The sequence below is a fragment of the Spea bombifrons genome, chromosome 8, assembly GCF_027358695.1.
Source record: "Spea bombifrons isolate aSpeBom1 chromosome 8, aSpeBom1.2.pri, whole genome shotgun sequence".
Lineage (NCBI taxonomy): Eukaryota > Metazoa > Chordata > Amphibia > Anura > Pelobatidae > Spea > Spea bombifrons.
Window position 1 is genome coordinate 5,060,123 of NC_071094.1, and position 21,124 is coordinate 5,081,246.

General features: G+C 45.3%; 2 protein-coding genes across 6 annotated transcripts in view; one reads left to right on the forward strand and one right to left on the reverse strand.

Moving 5' to 3' along the window:
- RAPGEF1 (Rap guanine nucleotide exchange factor 1) overlaps positions 1-9,776 on the forward strand; it is a 31,066-nt gene extending 21,290 nt beyond the window's left edge. The window contains exons 11-26 of one of the 4 annotated variants that reach the window (XM_053472387.1): positions 316-483; positions 2,004-2,246; positions 2,967-3,056; positions 4,084-4,172; positions 4,430-4,553; positions 4,637-4,712; positions 5,539-5,623; positions 5,883-5,975; positions 6,325-6,513; positions 6,646-6,730; positions 6,979-7,073; positions 7,177-7,255; positions 7,687-7,788; positions 7,905-8,002; positions 8,421-8,549; positions 9,065-9,776. In XM_053472387.1, the coding sequence (XP_053328362.1) occupies positions 316-483; positions 2,004-2,246; positions 2,967-3,056; positions 4,084-4,172; positions 4,430-4,553; positions 4,637-4,712; positions 5,539-5,623; positions 5,883-5,975; positions 6,325-6,513; positions 6,646-6,730; positions 6,979-7,073; positions 7,177-7,255; positions 7,687-7,788; positions 7,905-8,002; positions 8,421-8,549; positions 9,065-9,215 (1,896 nt within the window). In that variant the 3' untranslated portion in view covers positions 9,216-9,776. The remainder of the gene's footprint in view (positions 1-315; positions 484-2,003; positions 2,247-2,966; positions 3,057-4,083; positions 4,173-4,429; positions 4,554-4,636; positions 4,713-5,538; positions 5,624-5,882; positions 5,976-6,324; positions 6,514-6,645; positions 6,731-6,978; positions 7,074-7,176; positions 7,256-7,686; positions 7,789-7,904; positions 8,003-8,420; positions 8,550-9,064) is intronic. The other 3 variants (XM_053472388.1, XM_053472389.1, XM_053472390.1) reach the window with 3 other exon arrangements.
- A 708-nt stretch (positions 9,777-10,484) lies between these two features.
- PRRT1B (proline rich transmembrane protein 1B) lies at positions 10,485-17,516 on the reverse strand. Of its 2 annotated transcripts, none has more exons than XM_053472417.1 (4): positions 17,213-17,516; positions 13,292-13,641; positions 12,216-12,347; positions 10,485-11,234 (listed from the first exon to the last, which is right to left on the reverse strand). In XM_053472417.1, exons 1-4 carry the CDS (start codon positions 17,220-17,222, stop codon positions 11,091-11,093), a joined length of 636 nt encoding a protein of 211 aa, XP_053328392.1. In that variant the 5' UTR covers positions 17,223-17,516; the 3' UTR covers positions 10,485-11,090. The 2 variants fall into 2 exon arrangements, with proteins under 2 accessions (XP_053328392.1, XP_053328393.1); XM_053472418.1 differs by having other exon boundaries at positions 13,292-13,638; positions 17,213-17,515.
- Positions 17,517-21,124: the final 3,608 nt, after the last annotated feature.

Below are 21,124 nucleotides of genomic sequence, written 5' to 3' on the forward strand. Positions count from 1 at the left end.
CCGCTTGCCTTGCTGGTCAGGGTGCCGTTGGTTTTAGTGTTAGCGTGCCACGGAGGGGTGACTATGGCGTTTCATTGAATCTGTTTTAGAAAGTAACACTCATCCATAGGGATGTCGGCATGATGAAACGGACGATATGTGTCTTATGCTACGTAATGGTGTCCATGTCGCAGATCAGCGGGAAGTAGGAAAATGTATCGTTTCTTGCCGTTTTTTCCCCCGTTGAGCTTGTGGACCGAGCGGTTCATACGTGTGTACGGGATCCTTTCTGTGCTCTTCTTTACTTTCTCCCCCCGCTCCTCTCTCTGTCTCCAGTTCTCCCAGCAGGCCTCCTTTGCTGCCTCTTCCTTCTCCTCTGTCTCGTACTGTGCGCAGCCAACCAAAGGGGTCTTCGCACCCGAGGACACCGGCCTCCCTCAGGGCATCAGTCTGTCCGTCTCTAACTGCTTTCTGAGCCGGCACGGCTCCTTTCCCGTGCCTTCGGTGAGTCCCGTCTGTATCTGGTGCGGAGGTCCGGGAATAGATTATGTGGGGGGCTGCAGGTTTCCCCCGACTCCATCATCTCAGTGATCAAGTCTAACACCTTAATTACATTACCTTTGTTTCTATGGCGCCAGCGATGGTGAGAATTTCAAATTGCCAATAAAACACCTGTCACGATTGGTAGAGAAGAAGGGAGCTCTGTTCTTGCAGGCTTACGATCTATTTACACCCCGCAACTGCATAATAAAAGCTAGCGAGCTGCACATCTGCGGGACGTTTCTCGTAGTAACCGCATAGTAACCCACATCTGGCTCCGTAGCCCACATGGTCCATTTCTCCATGGCGTTGGGGGTTTATTTGCACAACAGCTGCAGGAAATACAGGAAAAGGTATTTTATTTTACAATATATCAATCACGGGTAGAAAGGACTTTATATTAGTCGAAAAGTCCAAATAAGAACGTTTCAGGTTTATAACCGATCCGTGGATTTATTTCCATAGCGGTTTATAATCCACCGATTAGGCGACGGACCCCTTTGGGTTCATGTGGCTGGATGACCGGGCGCCCCCGCCGTACCCAGGGCGTGATGATTCCCTAATAACACTTTCACAGTTAGGATTTTTGGGGTATTTGCACTATTTTATTTTCATATAAATGACTTGGGGACCCTTGTCAGCTGAACGCAGCAAAACCCAGAACACAGACAGCGTTGCCAATATATCCGTCAGACTCGGGGGTTAATCAGTACCAGCTTCTCAAGAAGGAAACGTTTAAGAATGCAAATTTTTCCTTACTGAGTTCAGTTGGAGAGCGGTCTAGATCCCCCCCGAACACAGCTGATAGATATATAGATATATCTATATAATATATATATATATATATATATATGATATAATATACCGCTCTACCCAGACTGTCACCTGTTCTGCCTGCTTCTCGCTCCAGCAGAAAGCCGTAAAAATAGCCCGGGAGGGGTAACGGGGTTTGCGGGATCGGCTTTCACAGTTGAGAGGTAAGAAGAGCCCGTTGTGGTCACGCAGAGGCTCCGGAGCATATGGAGAGCAGATGAAGCGGGGAGCGGTGCTCCTGCATTCCGGAGTCCCCGCGGTGCGACTCGCATAGCTGGCATTCCAGACTCCGGCACGCAAGAATCCCGGGAAGGAAGGAAATAGCAGGGAGGACGCTGGGTGGGTTTACAGAAGATGTGGCGGAACCTCCTTCTGGACAATTGAAAATGAGAAGCCTTTCCGTTGGCCCCCTCGGGTGTTTTAAGGGTTAACACGCACTCATTTCTCAAAGTGAAGCGTGTCCGTGACCAAACGGCACACGGCTCCCGAGCTTAACGCCTGCTCGATGCCTTTCGGGCCATGCTAGCCGCCCTTGTGTTGATAACGTTCCTTCTGTGACGGCGACTAAACTGCTTTTACACTAATCTTGCTTTTTTTTTTTTTTTTTTTTTACCTCTTCCTGTTTCTCTCTCCCTCTCCCTTTTTTCTTGCCCTCCACCCCTCACCCCCAGTACAAGTCAGTTTTCCGTTCCTACTCCCAAGATTTCGTCCCTCCCTGCCAGGCTCCTGCCCTTCCCGTGCTCGGCCCTGCCGTCTTCTACCCCTCTCCCTACTCCCCAGTGCTAGCGGATTCTGCACCCCCAGCCCCTTTCTGCCCTCCCCCACCCCCCTCTCAGAGCGGCAGCTCCTGCGGGACCCCTTCTGCCTGCCTTCCCTTCGAGCCCCCTCTCTCCGGCTCTCTCCAGTCTTCAGCGGTGAGAACAGGAGGGATCTCGCCCATAGGCGTTTAATGTGTCATTTGTGAATGGCGAGTCCAGCTTCTGTCCGTCCGTCATTCCCGCCACCCCGCTTTTGCTTCTGTGTCCATTGCTCGGCCCTTGTGAACGTGTCTTACCCCGCGTGTTGCTTGTTTGCTTTCATGCCGTAACCTTTGGCCTAGACGTCGGAATCTCGCAGCAAGGTGCCAAAAAAAATGCCTTTTATTTAAATAAAAACACCCATCGCTTTTTAGGTGATATTCAGGTTTATTGTGATGGTTTCCCCATTCCATATTTGCATTTTTTTATTTGAAATCATTTGCATGTTACAGGCTTCCTTTAGCTGAAAATACTCTTTTTTTGTATTGACAATAGATACAAAATACAAAAAAAATGTGCGAGGAAGCTGTGGTCGGTTCTGCAGTTTTTTTGCAGAAAAGCTGCCTGTCTGTTCTGGATTCGCTCCTCCGCTGGGTCCAGAAGTGTAATAATTAATCTAGACATGTATTTTTACGTAAAATGTGTTCTTTTTGGGGCGTTCTGTCTTTTTTTAATAACATGCGTTACGTGTCCTAGACCAACACACACTCTCTGCTTCCGACAGAAGCTTGGCTTCGATTTAAAAAAGATAAAAACATGGGTTAATAAAGGAAATGTCGGCCGTGGTGCGTTGTACAGACATGGCCGCTATAAATCTCCTGCTTCTTCCCAACGTAGAATGAAAATGCCGGTGAGGAGACCGGTGAATACGGTGAATACGTCAACAGTTACTCCTCCGGGCAAAGCAATGGAGTGCTCCCTCCGTGTGTAAGTAGGGGCGCAGCCGGGGGCATGCAGCGGGATTTTAAAAGTCGGACCTTACTAGCTGCATGATCGGAAATACTAGACGCAAGCCCCCCCGACCTCCCTGCTGCGCTGGTCCGCGGGGGCCGCATGTCCGCTAAACACTCTGCTCCCTCCATACTAACCAATAGGATAGCAAGGTATTGCGGTTAAGATCTCACGTGTATGTGGGGGGTCTCCCCCTCTCCCGTTATATATGGAGATAAAGGTTTAACGTGTCTGTGTTACACGGCGGTTCCGGAAGACAGGGGTCCGGTTGGAGAAACCATTTTTTTTTGGTACCTTGCTGCGTAGAATAAGAAGTAAGGATGGATTTGCTGGTTTCAGCCGACCCAAACATCGCTCACACGGACGCGTAAAGATCTGTGTTATTAACTCCCTTCCTGTTTCGCTTTGACTTCCCAGCCCAACCGCGATGTTAATTTCCGGCTTTAACCAGAATTATCTGATTTCTCAGCAGGTTGTCTATTTTTAATTCCCCCCCCCTCCACTTTTCTAACACAATCCAGAAGAGACCGATGAACCGTCCCTTGCTTTTCTATCATCTCGGCTCCAGACATGGCTCGTCATTGCTTTTTTCCGCTTCCCGCTGTGACTTACAAGTGTCGCCCCCCCCCTGACATGTGTCGCTCTGCGTATTCCGTGTCATACAATGTGCCGTCTTATGTCAGTATTTGTGAACAGTGGCTGCCGATTAATGTTGCGTAACAAAGTTTAGCGTTTAGGCTGATGGAGACCTGCTGCTTATAAATAATCGGTAGAACAGAAGATATCACCTGGTTTCTGCCAAGTTCACTTTCATTCCATTTGACTTTCTTCTTGGCATTCTTTGATTAGACTCTAATTATTTAGTCATTTATACACCGACTTATTTTTAGGTAGATTACTCCTAAAGGGTCTCCATCGGGTCTCAGGCAGGTCCCGTTATCCATGGAAACGAGTTTTAGTGAAATGCAGTGAAATTACATTTCTGGTTTGAACGTTCCCTCAGGAAACGCCTTTGGGGAATGACGGCCACCAGTGCGGCCCCTCGTCGCAGCCCTGTATCCCTGGCAAAGACGGCCACGAAGCTATGGAGAGGTAGGTGATCTGTGCTGAAACATACCGGGGTCATGCTGGTTTGAAGCAAAATGTGTAAAGACCCCCCAATAAGTCAAGGGGGGAAGATCCAGCAAACCCCATCAGAACCCTTCTCCTGTGTATGAGAAGTGATGCTCCGCTGGCCGGATCAATGGGTCTGTTTTCCAAACCTCCTCGTCAGATGTTACCAGTTTGGAAGTTGTGTATTGTCGGATTCTCGTACATTTTTTTGGTTTCATTCTTCTGTCTCCTCTCAGGCCACCAAAGTCCCCGGATGGACAGGACGACAAGCAGGAGAAGGCAGAGGAGGGCGAAGAGACCGACGAACTGTCCCTCGTCGATCACAACGAGATCATGGCCAAGCTGACCCTGAAGCAGGAGGTGAGGCACCTTTAACGGGAAGCTGGGGGGTTCATCCCGGGTCGTGGGCTAACCTTCACCGGGCCTGTCCTTTGTTTACACAGGGAGATGACGGACCGGACGTGAGAGGAGGCTCCGGCGATATCTTACTGGTCCACGCCACAGAGACGGATCGTAAAGGTGGGTTAGGAATCCAACATCTCTAGTCCAGCCGGCTGTCGCATTATTTACCAAACCTCACAGGGCTAAATTTGTTTTATTTTATTTTGGTAGAGACTTTCACATCTTTTCCCATTTAATCGTTTGATTACCCCACTTGGGGAAGGGGGATTAAGACCCAGATATTTTGTTTGCCGCAAAGCAACGACTGTGCTTGCTTGTGCGGATGAATGAAAGCTTTATACAGGATGACAGACGTTCAGTATATTTTACAAAAAAAAATCATGTTTTTGTTATAAAATGCCAAGCACTTTACTTCTGCTGCTAAAAAATATCTAAGCCGTTACGTTTCACTAAATTTCAGCTGTAAACTAGGACTTGGCTAAAACGAAACAGCGGAAGTCCCTTTCTTCATGCGCTCAGTAATAGAATATCCCTCGCAGGCGCTGAAATATTTGCTCCGAGTTTTGGGCGCGCCTCTCGTGTCATTCTGCTGATGTATTGATGTAATACGTTATCCAGTGAAATAACATTGAAATCCCCCCAGGCTGTTACCGCTGATGTCATCGCTTGTTATGGAAATACCGACAGCCTAGCGTTTAACCCTTTAAAGGAGGGTGGCTTGCCTTCATATGATGTAGAAGCTGCTGTGATCGCAGGGTGTTCCTTTAACCAAAGAATTACGTTCATTTAAATGAATGAAGATTTAAATGTCTTCCTTTTGATACAATGCTTGTTGAACAAGTCTCTTTTGGGGTTTTATGACCCGTAGGAGAGACTTCGATGATAGCGGCTGTTTATATTTTGTATTCTGTCGTGTTTCATGACGTGGTTGTGTCTCCTGCAGATCTGGTTCTGTATTGTGAAGCCTTCCTGACTACCTACCGGACCTTTATCTCCCCAGAAGAGCTTATACAGAAGCTTCAGTACAGATATCCTTTAAGGGTTAACTGCGCATTATTCGCTAAGGGGTTCCAATGGGTCACGGTTCCTTTCCAGCCCTTCTTGGATCTGGTGCATTGAGACTAGTATATGATGGGAGGGGGGGGGTCTGTTCTTTTAAAATGGGGGCCGAAGTGGAAGTTTTTCGCTTCGGGGGTTTTGAGTCGGTCTGCTGCCTCCTGCTGTATGTCCTGTGAATGACTCTCTGCAAATGACTTCACTGAATGTGTTCTTTAACCCAATGCCAACATATGAGAGGTTCTGTCACTTCCAAGACACTTTCAAGCAGCGCGTGAGCAAGAACACCTTCTTTGTGTTGGTGAGAGTTGTGGATGAGTTATGGTAAGCAATATGTCTACCTGTTACAAAGGGAAATCTGTCTGGATAAAGCTTTTTCTGCACCCCCCCCCCAAAATAAATAAATCATGCTGCCTCCTATAACTGAATGTGAGCTTCAATGGAGGTCTGTGCTTCAACTGCACAAAACTGCATTGATTTCACGGCCGACTCGGCCGGTCATGGGAGATCAGAGGATCTCCCCGACCCGCCTGTGAGAATCGAGACTGTTGGGAGGTATGTGGTACCCACGTAGACAGTAGAGGTCGTGTTATTGATTCATTTCTTGTTTATGTTGTCGTTAATCAATCTCTGCTCACTATTGTGACCCTGCCTTTTCTCTCCTATACTCCAGCTTGGTGGAGCTGACCGAGGAGATCCTGAAGCTATTGATGGAACTCGTTTTCCGTCTGGTGTGTAAAGGGGAGCTGAGCCTGGCGCGCGTGCTTAGAAAGAACATTTTACAAAAAGTGGAGAACAAGAGGATGTTGGCCGATGCCAACTCTGTCCCGAAGCCTCTGGCTGCCAGGGGGGTGGCTGCGAGGTAAGTGCCGCCGATCACTGTACGTAACCACCAGGGTGCCACGTACCGAAATGTTAACAGCTTTATAGACGGGTTCTTTCCCTCTACCAAGGGACCCTCAAACCTGTAAATGTTCTCTTCTCTCCATCACAGACCAGGGACCCTGCACGATTTTCACAGCCACGAAATCGCTGAGCAGCTGACCCTGCTGGATGCTGAACTCTTTTACAAGATAGAGGTAGGGGCAGATTCCAAGCATGAGGGGTACAGAATGGCTACTGTCGTTTGTCAGCCATATAAAGTGGGCAGTCGGCTGCTTTTACTTTTAATATAAATTCCTGACACCAGCAAAAGTCATTTTTTTGGTTGCTTTTTTGCTGCGGATTTCCTCTATGTATGCCAGATGATTGTAAGCACCCTGCACCATGTACATCACATCTAAGGACTTATTCCTGGTCTTTAGTGTCCTTATCTTTATCCTTTTAGATCCCCGAGGTCCTGCTCTGGGCCAAAGAGCAAAATGAAGAGAAGAGCCCGAATCTGACACAGTTTACAGAGCACTTTAACAACATGTCCTATTGGTAAGGGGGTCTGTAAGCACGCGCTAACCACAGGAGGCTTTTGCCTTCGTAAGAGCAGCGCGCTTGGAGCTCGCCATACAGTAACAGGTCTGTTCCCACCCAGGGTCCGGTCAATCATCATGCTGCAGGAGAAGGCCCAGGACCGCGAGAGATTGCTGCTTAAATTCATCAAAATCATGAAGGTGAGCGATAGAGAACGACTCGCTGTGTTATGTTTTATGTCTCAGGCATTGGTTACTGAACAGTGAGATAAAATATGATCTTTGTGTAGCTTCTACCTGCGCCTTTAGACTTCAGGAGCGATGATACCTTAAATCGTTTGCCTTGTGGGAGATGTTCCTTATGTCGATTTGTCTCGTGCTAACCGTGGAATCATGTGACTTTTAGTCTAGATGGAGAGATGGACATCTTGTAGGTCCTACTCAAAGTTTTTTTTTATTCCAAATATCCCAATTCAGAAAACAAACCTGCTTCATGTAAGCAAATTCCCCGCATCCAGATTCAGCACCTTAGGGGGTATTGCAGGTCCTCAGAGAGTTGAGGGGTAGCGAGTAGCTATTCCTCCTCTGGTTAGTACTTTTTCATTTCACTTCCATCTTTTTTCTCACTACAGCACCTGAGGAAACTGAACAATTTCAACTCCTACCTGGCGATCCTGTCCGCGCTCGACTCCGCTCCCATCCGCAGGCTGGAGTGGCAGAAACAGACATCGGAGGTGAGTATGAGTGCCGCTCCTGGACGGCGGATTCTACCTGTGAGCGCAGCTCCTGGACGGCGGATTCTACCTGTGAGCGCAGGTGTTCTACACCGTGTGTGTTTTATTCTTCACAGGGCCTGGCTGAATACTGCACTCTGATTGACAGCTCGTCCTCGTTCCGAGCCTACAGAGCAGCGCTTTCCGAAGTGGAGCCTCCGTGTATACCTTACCTGTGAGTGGGTTCAGCCGTGACGGCCTGTTTTACCCTCGCGTTCTGTCTAACAGATGTATTTAAAACGTAGATCTTACCCAGTGAAGAGACGGTTTAACGTATAGTCACGCTAGCCGCTAAGCGCATATTAAGGAGCACGGAATCTGCCGGAGCTGCGTAACAAAAATTGTCAAGTGGCTTCCATTGCTACGACTTCTGTCTATGAAAGCAATTAAAATGTGGGTGTCCCAGATATCCAAGGCAGAAATATTTGTCTCTTTTAGGTTTTTAATATATTAATAGAGTTAATACTTTGCGAATGTATTTTAGTGCCAGGGTTTCAGGTTTGGCTTCTTCATTGGGGAAAAAAATGGTCCCAAAAACTTTTTGAGAGGCTGACAGAGTGTCTTGTGTAAGATTTCCTTCGCCTTTCTTGCAGGGGCTTGATCCTACAGGACCTCACCTTTGTACATCTGGGTAACCCAGACTACATTGATGGCAAAGTGAACTTTTCCAAACGGTGGCAGCAGTTTAATATCCTGGACAGTATGAGACGCTTCCAGCAGATGTGAGTTCATTCCCTGCACTTTTAATCAAACCTCGTTCTTCTTTGCCGGGATTTGTTGGGAAGTGCTTGCTTGCTTGCTTGCTACTTTTCCGATATTTGTCTTAATTTATCTCCCGGCTTGGTTTAATCCTTTATTCATTATTTGATAGTAGCCTACCATAGGTATTATTTGGAGAACCCGAGGCTATTATAGAACCCTTTAGACACTACCCAGTCTTCAAAGACTTTGATTAACCGCTCAGGGTCCATCTCTTACCCGTACTGTGCGCGTTTATTGAAATATGTCACAGTATCCTTAACTTGATAACTAATAAGTGTTTGCTGAAATAATGTAACTGTGAACACTTATGTCTGGTGAAAATAGAAACCCAGGTGTGACGTTTTTGCGTGTGCGGTGTCATTGCGTGTAGTTTTGTGTAGTCGTCTTCTATAGTGCCGCAGAAAACCCCCCGCCGCGCACGGATAGTCTGCCGTATCGCTTTCCCTCTCTAAGAATCTTCTTCTGTTTCCGACAGACATTACGAGGTCCGCAGAAACGAGGAAATCATCTCTTTCTTTAATGACTTCAGCGACCACCTGGCCGAGGAGGCTTTGTGGGAGCTGTCCTTGAAAATTAAGCCGCGCAACATCACGAGGAGAAAAACAGAGAGAGAAGAGAAAACTTAAGTGCAAGTAGGTGGGACTGAAGAAGAAGGGTGGGCAACGTCCACGATGCGGTGGGAGGCCGCCAAGCAGAAACCATAGAAGACGTCCAAGAGACTCGTTGTTTACGGATTCTTATCGCCGTCTCTTGGAGGACTCTTCCTGAAGACCCCCCCCCCCAAATCATTTGTGCAATGGAGGATGGACAGAGCTGTGCCGCGTCGGTCTTCATTGTGTTCTGCTTGGTGTTTTTGGTGTGACTAAAGAGTCACCCCCAACTATTTGGACAGTAACTGACATAAACGAACGAGACAAAAAAACGACATAACAAAGAAAAAAACTTTACAATCGCACATTTCCCGGTTATTTTTGTATTTTATTTTGTGTGTTTTGGGTCATCCCCCCCCCACCATTACATTCCCTCCCCAGCAGAGAGCTCTTGTGGCTCCTGTAAATATCAGTATTCTGTTCTAGGAGGGAGGGAGCTTTAATGTGATATGTATGATATATATTTTTTTTATGCTCTTGCATGACTGGGAGTGAAATGTACATACCGGAATAATAATAAAAAGCCCAGAAAATAAACCTGTGTGCGTGGAAATTGGTGGAAACAAAGCAAGCTTCGTCACGTAACCAACAAATGGCGTATTTGGAGAAACTCTCCGCCGCTTGCTGGACCCCCTCTGGACGGAGTATTTTCAATAAGACCATAACCGAATACAAATGAAAATGGGGCAGATTAGATGTGACTGCCCAAGCTAAGGCTCTTGGAACTCCATTGTCTCTAACAAATGAGAGGGTTCTACTTTCTAACCTCCATCTATTTCGTATCGTCCGGCCTTTTAGTGAATGGGCTTCTCGCCCTAGAGTCGTTTTGAACGTAAGAATCGGAGCGCGGTTTGTTACTTTCGGATTCTGAAATGAAGCTCCCAACACGCGTCAGTTTTTTGATAAATTAATAATACAATTTTTTTTTATAGCTGAAAAAAAAGAGATATCTACGGCACATAAGCAAGAAATACACAGAAAGGAGGAAAGATTCATCGGCTTCTACAGCGTGTACGGCAGGCAAACAGGACATGAGAAGTAGCTTGATTTTAGTTTACACCCAAATGAATTTACAAATAGATAAGAAAAATAGAAAATAACTGGTGACTTGAGTATAGAGATAACACTCAGTGAGTTGAGTGCTTGTCTGGTAGCGTCTCCCCCCCGATGGTGAATATACTCCGAAAATCCGTCCTCCACGCAATGTGAAAAATGACTGCAGCCGCTGATTAAAATACTCGGTGATAAATTAAAAAAACAATATTTTATTTTTACTTAACTGTCCTCTGTACATATAAATACACGCGTACCTTGTGCGGTACCTAATCAACGGAATTATCTCTATAAGATTTCTTTTTATTGTCTTGCATAGACCCATTCTAGGGGGTTTTTGATAGATTGTAGATACCGAGTGTGGTTGTCCAGGTTGAATGCATTTTTCTTTGTTGGATATGCCAGTCCACGTCTTGAATGGTCTATAGTGCTTGGTGCCTCCAAAACGTTTGCAGAAAGACCCCATGTCAACTTTGGTGGCTTTGGTTATCGGCTCTACATCTTAATTTTTATCTCGGTTCCCCCAATGCAGCACTAAAAACATGGCGGGGAGCGGGCGAGAAAGCCGGCACTGGTACTCCCTCACCTGCTGATTACCTATCTTACACTAGAAGAACAAAACGTTTCATTTTGTAGGTTGGAGCCGCACCGTTCTTGAGGTTCTAAGCGATGCCACGGAATGGAAGCAATTTGTTGAACATGAAGACGTGGCTTCCTTGTAAGCCCTGGCAGCGACCGGGTGAAAATCCCGATAAGAGCAGCGCGAGTCCGAGCTTCCGAGAATTCTTCTCCCAAACGTTAGAAAATGGCCACAACCACGTATATTATCCAGCTGACCGACACGAAGACTCCGAAAAGCAGGCTGAACAGAACGAGGGACCGAGCTTTGCGGGAAGCTTCCTGGGCCTGGACGACGTCCCCCCTGCTGAGAGCCGTCCGAGTCTGGAAGAGATGGAGAAGTCGGAGAGAGAGGTAAGACGCGGACCAACATACTTTGACGCGCCATGTTTTCCCTATAGCACTAACACGCATGCTTTTTATTTTTGAGGAACACCGTGGTCGACCTTTCCCCTTTCTGAGGTCACCACCTAAACCCAGCTTATGTTACCATTGGTGTTGGACCAGTACCGCAATGCTCCGGACCTACTGGGTTTATTTGCGTGACCCATAACACGAGGAAGCTGGAGGAAGGTAAGATCACGCTTAAATACCCCCAAAAAAACCTAGGGGTAAACTCACGGAACAAAAAAAAAATACAATACAGAAGCAGTGAAACGTTACGAAACATTATGTAAAATGGAAAGCCTGGTTTTTTTGCCTAGGATTTTTGTGCCTTTGAGTAGATCCTATACATAAAAAAAAAAAAATCAATAAAAGGTTAAAAACATTTAGAGTGCAATTTGCTTAAAAGCATTAAGATTGAAAGGGTTTTCATTTAAAAATCGCTACCATACAGGCTGTGTTTAAATGGAATCTTATTAAACGGGCAATTAAAATGATGGAAATGGGGGCGTTATTCTTCGCTGCGGGATCATTGACCCTTTAATAGATTTGTCCCAATAAATAGCGGCGAGGTTAAGCAACGCGGCTTTAGCGATAAAGCTGTTTGGAGTCGCTATGTATACAGAGCCTTTTACAAGCTGTTTTATTGCGGGGTGGATTTATTATGCCGGATAAGTTAAAGTCGCGCCCTGTGCTGGAAAGGAAATTCCCTTTTCTCTTCCTCCTATGTGCTGTTTTCGTTCTGCCTATATCTTTATAAACTGCATGTTTCTGGGGGGGGGGGAAAGGAGGAATAAACTAAATCTGGGCATTCGTGCCTCTTTAGCATGGAAGTCAGCAGATCCGTCTTCCCTGCGATCCCATTCATACAGAAATGTACCGGACCGATCGCTTGCCCAGCTGCTCGAGACGTCGTCTCACCTCGTGCGAGTATACCACGGCTATGATCCCTGATAGGAAGCAGCAGAAGATCATGACCAGCACAGACTCCACCATGTAGTCCTTTGTCCTCACTTCTGGTCGATGAGGGGGTAATCCCGTGGAGCCATCGTTCTGCAGGAGAGAACAGGGGAAGACGCCATATTAATGGAGGTGAGCGAGGAACCCAAGGTTCGCGGTCTAATGCGAGAAATGTTGGACCGGTCACCGATTCCTCAACATCGAGGGAGACTTAAGGCAGATGGTACCTATGGGAACAACTTAAACTTTAGGAGATGCTGATATGGATGCAGGATGACCTTTAGGCGGTGGCTTCCCAAAGGCTGTTGGTGATATGATTTCATATGAACGTGTATGGAACTCAAATTAAATGCATACAACATGTTTGCAAAGAGAGTCCGAGTTCACTGGAAATCAGGTGACCAAGAATGGTTCTTCCCCCCCCCCCCAGATTACTTTAAACTGAAGCCAAAGATGTGTCTGGATCTAAATCAATAGAGAATCTGCAATCTGATTGCTTCCAGACCGCGGCATTCTCACGTACTATCTGCATCGCCTCTCTTAGGGGGCACGTGCGTTTTATTTTATACGTGGATCTGTAATTTATACGGGGACTGTGCTCCAGCTATTGTTCGAGTCGATTTAAAGGGTTACGTTTGGAGATCGGCCCGAATGCCCTTGTTTTTAGCTTTCTAAAAGCCCGCGTCGGCAGCCAATTATCCCGGCATCAATAATTTACAACGCGCTTGAACAAGAGACTCCTAAATTGGACTTCCAAATATCTTATTTCTTTGTTTCCCCAGAGAGGACTCTCTTGACTGTTCTCTATCCAGAGGATAAGCAAGGCCAGAAAGATACAAAATAACGATGTTTAACCGTTTGTGCTTAAGTATTCTGCGAATATTGTGTTATGGCGTAAAATGGGGGGGCCGTGCGTCAGAATAAAAAGCTATGGGAACGGAGCTGCTTTCCGTGGAAGGTATGTGCTGAACGTCAAAGGGAACGGGCTAGGTTGGTTTTCAAGACGCCTGTGAAGTCCAAAGGTGAAAATTGCTTACAATGATATACGGATAGGATCCTGGCGGCACGTTATGGTGGGAGAACGCATTCTGCATTGTGGGTCCCGGCTGGTACAGTACCGGCACTTGGCCTGAGAAGTTGGGCTGATACTCTGGGTAGAGCAGATGGGCGATCTTTGGGTCTGGGGGAGAGTATGGTGGAGGATCTCCAATAAAGCCGGTGTTTTCAACCCCCTTGGGTTCCTCCGAGCTGTCCTTGGGCTGGATGCTTCCATCCGTAATTCTGTCCGGTGGAGGGTTGGCTGTGGGGTCCGTCCAAGTGGCTGATGGAGGGCCGGCCTCAACGGCTCTTCTTTCGCCATCTTGCAGGATTCCAAACTCCTCAGCTGCTAAGACATTAACATAAAATCATTATGGGCAGAACCATGCAAATAATGACAATATGTTATATCTCATTGTACCATATATGCTCTTTATACCATTTACAATGATCTTTACATAAAATAACCATCTTAATCTACACCGGGACGGTACATATAATACTTTTTCATCAATCAGTTCTATTTTCCCTGCTATGTGTAGCTACAAAATGGCAAACTTTGGAAGAAGATTTGGTGAGGAGGACTTTTTTGCCTGCCTGAAATTTGAATACAACATTTAAGTGCTGATGGAATGTCGATGAAGCCATTCATACCTTCAAATAAAACCAATCTTGAAAAAAATGCAGGAAAAAAAACACCGTAATTATTGTTTTTGAGGCTGAGTATTGTTGTGAGTTCTAAAAACCACATTATAATAAACCTAATGGCTATTGATGAGTTTTTATCTCTTCTTGCCTTTTCTGTACATTCTGTTGAATTAACGTTTACAGTAATAGTTTTAAAATGCAGACGGAGCCAGGAGTGCTCCTTTCTCTGGCAGGGACCCTCGGAAGCGACTGAATAATTTATCGGAGACTTTTCGGAAGAGGCGCTCTCTCGTCTTTTTATGCATGCAGAGACATTTCGGCAACAATGCTGCTTTGCGAATGCGAGACAACGAAACCTTTTAAGAGATCACGCGGATGAGAGATGGAAAGATGGTGCCGCATCAGGACAGTCTCGCCCCAGAGCCGGACTGGGGAAGAGAAGCAGGTATGGCGCTTTAAGGCCAGCGGCTGATAAATGGCGTACATGTGATGGCGGCCACACATGGCAGCAAGGGTTTAAATGGCCAATACCATCTGGAACCAGTCAACCGGACATTTGCCCGGTCTTCCTGATGGCTAGTCCAAGACCGGTCCGGCTGGATCCAAGACCCTTGACCAAGCAAGCCTATCCTTTATACCCACCGGTCCATCCAGGTCTCCATTATAGGTAGATCTGACTCCCTGACCTCTTATCTCCAGAAAAACAACCAAAATGGAGTTAAATGGTTAAATGACTGGATCTGCCAAGATTGTGTTTAAGCTCGTTGGGACGTGTCTGCCGGTTATTTATTGGAATACCATATTATCTGGATACGGCATGAACTTTGCCCGGCATAGAACTGGCTCTTTGATATCTTATACCATTTTCAGATCTCTTGCCTAATATTCATTAACCAGCACGTTTATTTTGATAAACATTCACGTGTATTGGGAGAAACAAGATGAAAACAAATGGGTTTGGAGATAGCGGCGTTCCTGACAACGTTTATTTATTTAAAAAGTGACCTCACTACGGGAATAGAATAATGCTGAGCATTAAAGCTGTGAGAAAACCATAAAATAAAACGGGATTCAACCTAACGGGAATAAAAAGACAATATCCACCTAGATTTAATTATTAGAACCGATTAATAATAATAATAATATTAATAATGTCTGTATATATATATATATATATATATATATATATATATATATATATATATATATATATATATATATATAGCAAAACAATAGAAAGCCTCTGTTTTAATCTCCCAGGGGGACCATCTCGCTAATGAAGGTCTCGAGTTAAGCAAATAAATCTTAAGAAGTTTTAGAAAAAAAACACAGAAACCCTTAGCCTCTGTACCCCCGACACTCACACAATGAACCCTTAGCCTCTGTACCCCCGACACTCATACAATGAACCCTTAGCCTCTGTACCCCCGACACTCATACAATGAACCCTTAGCCTCTGTATCCCTGACACTCATACAGTGAACCCTTAGCCTCTGTACCCCCGACACTCACACAATGAACCCTTAGCCTCTGTACCCCCGACACTCACACAATGAACCCTTAGCCTCTGCACCCCCGACACTCACACAATGAACCCTTAGCCTCTGTACCCCCGACACTCACACAATGAACCCTTAGCCTCTGCACCCCCGACACTCATACAATGAACCCTTAGCCTCTCTGTTTCAGATGCTCATAAAATGTGCCTCTAGCCTCATAATGCCTGACACTTAACCCAAAACATGGCCTCTAGCAAACTGCCCTTGGCCTCTTAACCCAGCACTTCTTTCTACCCTTTCTATCTCCATTACTATGCCCTGAGCTTTCCGATTCCAACACCCTCCGGTTTTCTGTCTCTCCAACACTTAGACCTCCCTCGGTTTCCCCAACACTCCACGCCTGCATTTTCTCTCTCTTTACTACACTCCCCCTCCTACATCTTCACCGCTCGCACATTACAAACTAGTTTACATTCCTCGTCCTCCCGTAGCAGTCTCTCTCTCTCTCTCTCTCTCTCTCTCTCTCTCTCTCTCTCTCTCTCTCTCTCTTCCCTTCCCTCTTGTGTTACGATCATTATCATTCTTTAATGACCTATGTCTTCCGTGGTCCTCTCTCTAAAGCATTGGCGACGGTCATGGTATTAGTTATCTGCTGGAGAGAAACCCAGCTTGCCTCCTCTAATCGCTGAATACGTTCCCGCTCGCTGATGAATTGATACCCGGCGTAACTCATCAATTAACTTCAGGGGCAAGCGTGACATCGCCAGGTTCGTTAACCTGTAGGACACAATGCTGGCTCTATGATACGAGCATTTGAAGTGGCTTCATAGGAGCTGCAGATCTGGGTCTCACACAGGGGTTTTCGTCTACTTTACAGACCCCTAAGGTTCTTCTCAGTCCTTTTGAGAAGATGGTGCTCTTAACGTCACCTTCTATGGGCATGTATGGGTTAATGTCATGTGACCGATCTGAGTTGCCATAGAGCTGCCGAGTGCAGTATAGGAACTGGATACCGAAACACACAAAACCTTCATCTCGCGGGTGTCGGGGACACCTGATCTTTGTAATTCTGTAACTAAAACTGGTGTGCAATCCCAACGAGGGGAGCGTACAAACATAACAGCCTTTATCACCCCAACGCAGACGTAACAAATCAAACGATCAAACCATAGCGTTTCATCACGGTAAACTCCCAAAGCCCGTTCTCCGATTCCCTTCCAAGCGTCCCTAATAAAGATAACACAAAGTCCGCTCGGAACTTCTAGAGAACCTTCCGGTGACTCAATATCCTAAACCTGTGACTCACATCAGCTACTCGGAAAGATCAATCAGCAGGTAATGTGTTTCCATTCCGAAACGCTTCTGTCTCATCGTAGACCAAGTTGCTTTGAGCACAGGGACCGACTATTTTTTTCGGTTGGTAAATATTCACGCTTTTGGCTATAAGTTATTTGGACCTTGTATGCTGGTTCTTCTAACGATAAGAAACAATTTCAACTATAATGCTAAAGTTTATAACCAGAAAAAGAAAGACACGAGCGCAATTTAACCAGACGCCGCTGCGCGTTCCATGGGATACATTCCAGGACTGGGTCTTAAGTCAGAGGTGGAAGTATAAAAGAGCACTGAAACTCTACCCTCTGATGGGGACTTTCTATTCAGGTCCGGGGTTAAAGTAATTGCCTTTGGGACCGGGTAAGACTCTGTATGTTCATTCTGTGTGTCGGTTATATGATAGGTGTGGTATCTCGGAGGACTGGGCTCCGCACTTACCTGTAGCCATGACCTAACAATGTCCCACGACAGTGGTCCCCGAGGAGATGGGTCAAAATCCTGCGAATTCCTCTTCTAGGAGTTGGTGTCTTGACTCTGGTGGCCTCCTTAATGTCCCTTCTTCATGAGTTTTGTAGGCTTCTTCTCCTTCACCGTCCTCTTATCTACCTTCCCTGCTTCTCATCTTTGTTGACCATTACTAGCCCCCAAAGTGATGTAGTTGTCCTCCTCTCGGGCGCTCTGCTGCCTGTCTCTCTAGGCACGCTCACACCTTTCCTTCCCTGCTGATCTTCTCTCTCCTGTCCTCTCTCCTCCCTTCCCTCCCTCCCTGCGGTCTCAGTTTTCCTGGCTGAGTTGCCTCATTAATAATTGACAAACCTGTTTGCGGACGGCTGTGCAAATAGGAGATGGGCTCATGGTGCAGTTTTCCCCGAGAAAGCTGGCAGTACCAGTTCCTCAATGGCTTAACGGTTCAAAGGCTATGAATGGATCAGACGGGAGCTTTGTACCGTGTTCAGCTGGGGTATCTCGCGAACCCTGGGCAGATAAGAGGCATTGATACCCAGTAGATAAAGTTCTTATCAGGCTTTAACTTCCACCATGCTTAACCCATCACTATTTGGCCGAGGATTATGTGATCTGTAGGCTAACAAGTCAAAGTTTGCCGCTCCTTGCTATGGATCAGCAGGTAGTTAGTAGCCAGGTGGGCAACCCACGGATATAATTCTGTAATGGTGCTATAGTGGTTTACAAGGAGTCCCCAACCAGGGCTAGAAAGTAACCTCTATAGAAGTCCACAGGTTCCCTTAAAATATATACGTGTTTGCTCACCGAAATAAGTTGATAGGGTTACATATACATCAATAATGTATGATCTGGCCCCTGGTGGCTTTTTCTGGATGGTTTCTTCTTGGGTAACCTGTCTAGTTGAACCCAACTCTAACCCACGGGGGTCGGCACCTACATCGCTCAGGGTGGACATTGACTGGGGTCCAGTAGATGTCCACCGGGTCCAAACCTTGCCACGGACACCGGTGTCCTCGTACGGACACTTTACCTATCCCCGCTAAGCCACCAGGAAAAGGTTGAGGTATAACCACGGCCCTGCCACCATTGTCTCAGATTCCACCTGTGCACAATCAGGGAGGCTGCCAAAACTCATGGGAAAGTTTACGAAGCAGGCTGAGGGCCAGAGATCGGAAGTAAATTAACAATAAGAAACGTGCCAAAGAAAATAAGCGTTACGTGTCGGGATCCTTCTTAAGTAAACGCGGACTGATCTTCCGGTGGGGAGGTAAACAGTTGGAGGCTGGGCAGGACGGGCTGGCTGTTTATATGGAAGGGGTATTAGCGGGCATAAGCGGGGCTTTTGTTAGAGGTAGGAGGGAAGGAGGTATTAAGTAATCCAGTGTTAGGCAGTTTCCCTGGTGAAATGGGACGTGGCGGGTTGGAATCTGGCATTCAATGTCACATACGTGTTGTCACCCCCCCCCCCCCACTGTGTTATCTACCAATGAGCTCAGTGGGAGAATTTGCCTCTATAACCCTTTGCATTAGTCGCATGGAAAAGATTTAACCCTTAGAGATGCAGAATGGCCCGCTGTTCCTATCATTGCCCTCGTTGACCACTTGACTTGCGGTAGCCAGGACTGGGAATGTCACGGCCCCCAGCAAAATAAATATATAATAGTGAGTCGTGCCGTGGGCCATACCAAGTGTTTGTGGTTTAGGGTTGCGAATGCTTGGGGTGACTTTGGAGGACAGTAATTAGCGAAAGTTACTTTTACTGATAATCTAGGGATAGGAATCCGATCAAAGGTCTCAGACTATTCTTTGCAATTCGTTTTTTACTAAAATAGAAGCTCAGATATCGTTTAACTCTTTTGGTTCCAGTTATGTGTGTTTAAAAAAATCCCAAATTTTAATTTTATTTAAGAAGGGGTTTGGGGGTTCCAACAAGGGCTGGGAAAAAATGTGCAGTAAGGAAGAGCGGTTCAGGAAAATGTAAAGTATATAAGAATATATAATGTATATAACTGCAAATATATGTCCTGCCGTTCATAGCTCCGCGCGTTCCCTGAATAACTATTATTTTTATTGACTTAACAGACAGGTCTTCTCATTCTGCTCACATATAGCGCTAAGCGGTCTGTTTCCCGGGGCCCGTCCGGTCTATAGGCTGAAAGGGGGGTTATAGAGCAGCACCCAGGACAATGCGTATTTATTCTGTGCCGGCCTGGTGCTCGGAGCAGAGTTTCCCGTCCGTCCCCAGCACGCGCGGCTCTGCACAGTTTAATCACCCTGTCGAGGTCACAAAGTTAAACAAAAGCGCAGCAATCGCCTCTCCGATTGCTCGGTACACAAATACCAGCTGCCCCTTTAAACCAAAGAGCGCCATTTTTTAGATAAACGACCTCAACTGTCGGCAGATGAATGGAGTCTGCTGTCCAAGCAAATACCTGGATATAACCCGACGTCACGCACCAAGCGGGGGCTTCCGTGACAAAGTGTTATAACGACTCTATCACCGGTCGCAGCTTCCATCGGGGAACAATCTCTGAAACGTTCAGAAACTGGATTGTGGATTATAGTATACTACAGTACAGCATATTATAGTATAGTACATTATATAGTTCAATATAGGATAGCACAGTACAGCATAATATAGTTTAATATAGTATTATAGCACAGTATAGTATGATATATAGTATAATATAGTACAGTATAGCATATAGTATATTACGGTACAGTATACTGTATTATAGGACAGTATAGTGTAGTATATTATGGTACATTATAAATGATAGTATTGTATATTATAGCACACTATAGTATGTTATAGTACAGTATATTATATAGAATTATAGTATAGCATTGTACATTATAGTACAGTGTAGTGCACTATAGTATATTACAGGAAAGTATATTAAATAGAATATTCTAATAAATTACAGTACAGCATTGTCCACTATAGCATATTATAGTACAGTATATTTCAATAAATAACATAGTATTGTATATTATAGTACATTGTAGTATGTTATATAGTATAACAAATTATAGAATTTTATATTATAGTACAGTATATTATATAGTATATAATTATAGTATAGCAATGTATATTATAGTACACTATAGTATATTATATAATATATTAAAATAAATTATAGTAGAGCAATGTATATTATAGTACACTATAGTATGATATATATATATAGTATATTATAATGAATTATAGGATAGCATTGTATATTATAGTACAGTATAGTACACTATAGCACTATAGTACAGTATATAATATAGGATAGCATTGTATATTATAGTACACTATAGTATTTTATATTGTATATATTATATAATATATTAAAATAAATTATAGTAGAGCAATGTATATCATAGTACACTATAGTATGATATATAGTATATTATAATAAATTATAGTATAGCATTGTATATTATAGTACACTATAGTATATTGTATATTATAATAAATTATAGTATAGCAATGTACAGTGTAGTACAGTATGTTATATAGTATATAATAAATTATAGTATAGCATTGTATATTATAGTACACTATAGTATATTATAATATACTATAGTGTACTATAATTCATTATAACATCATATCCCACTTATCCCAGCATGAGGACATTTAAAGGACGCTGCTCCGGGTGGAAGTGAGCTCTGGAGGTTGGGACGACTCGCACTATATGGCGTTAATGGGCCAGTTGTGGAGCTCAGCGATCTCCTTGTTAACAGGCCCATTGGGCATTGATGCCACAATAGGGTGTCTGCTGCCCGGGGCTGCTGTGCCATGCGGAATACCCCAGTGATCGTACCCCCCAATGTTTCAGGAGTCCAAGTGGGGACACCTGTACTGGGGGTGTGGCTAGGGGCTGGGCCAGGGCA

Bases quoted from the DNA above. Each gene is read 5' to 3' on its own strand.
- PRRT1B (XM_053472417.1), bottom strand. The intron at 12,348-13,291 runs GTAAGCAATTTT...TCTCTCCTGCAG, and splicing joins GATCCTATCCGTATATCATT to AACGATGGCTCCACGGGATT. The intron at 11,235-12,215 runs GTGAGACGACGT...CATCTCTTCCAG, and splicing joins CCGTGGTATACTCGCACGAG to ACTCGGACGGCTCTCAGCAG.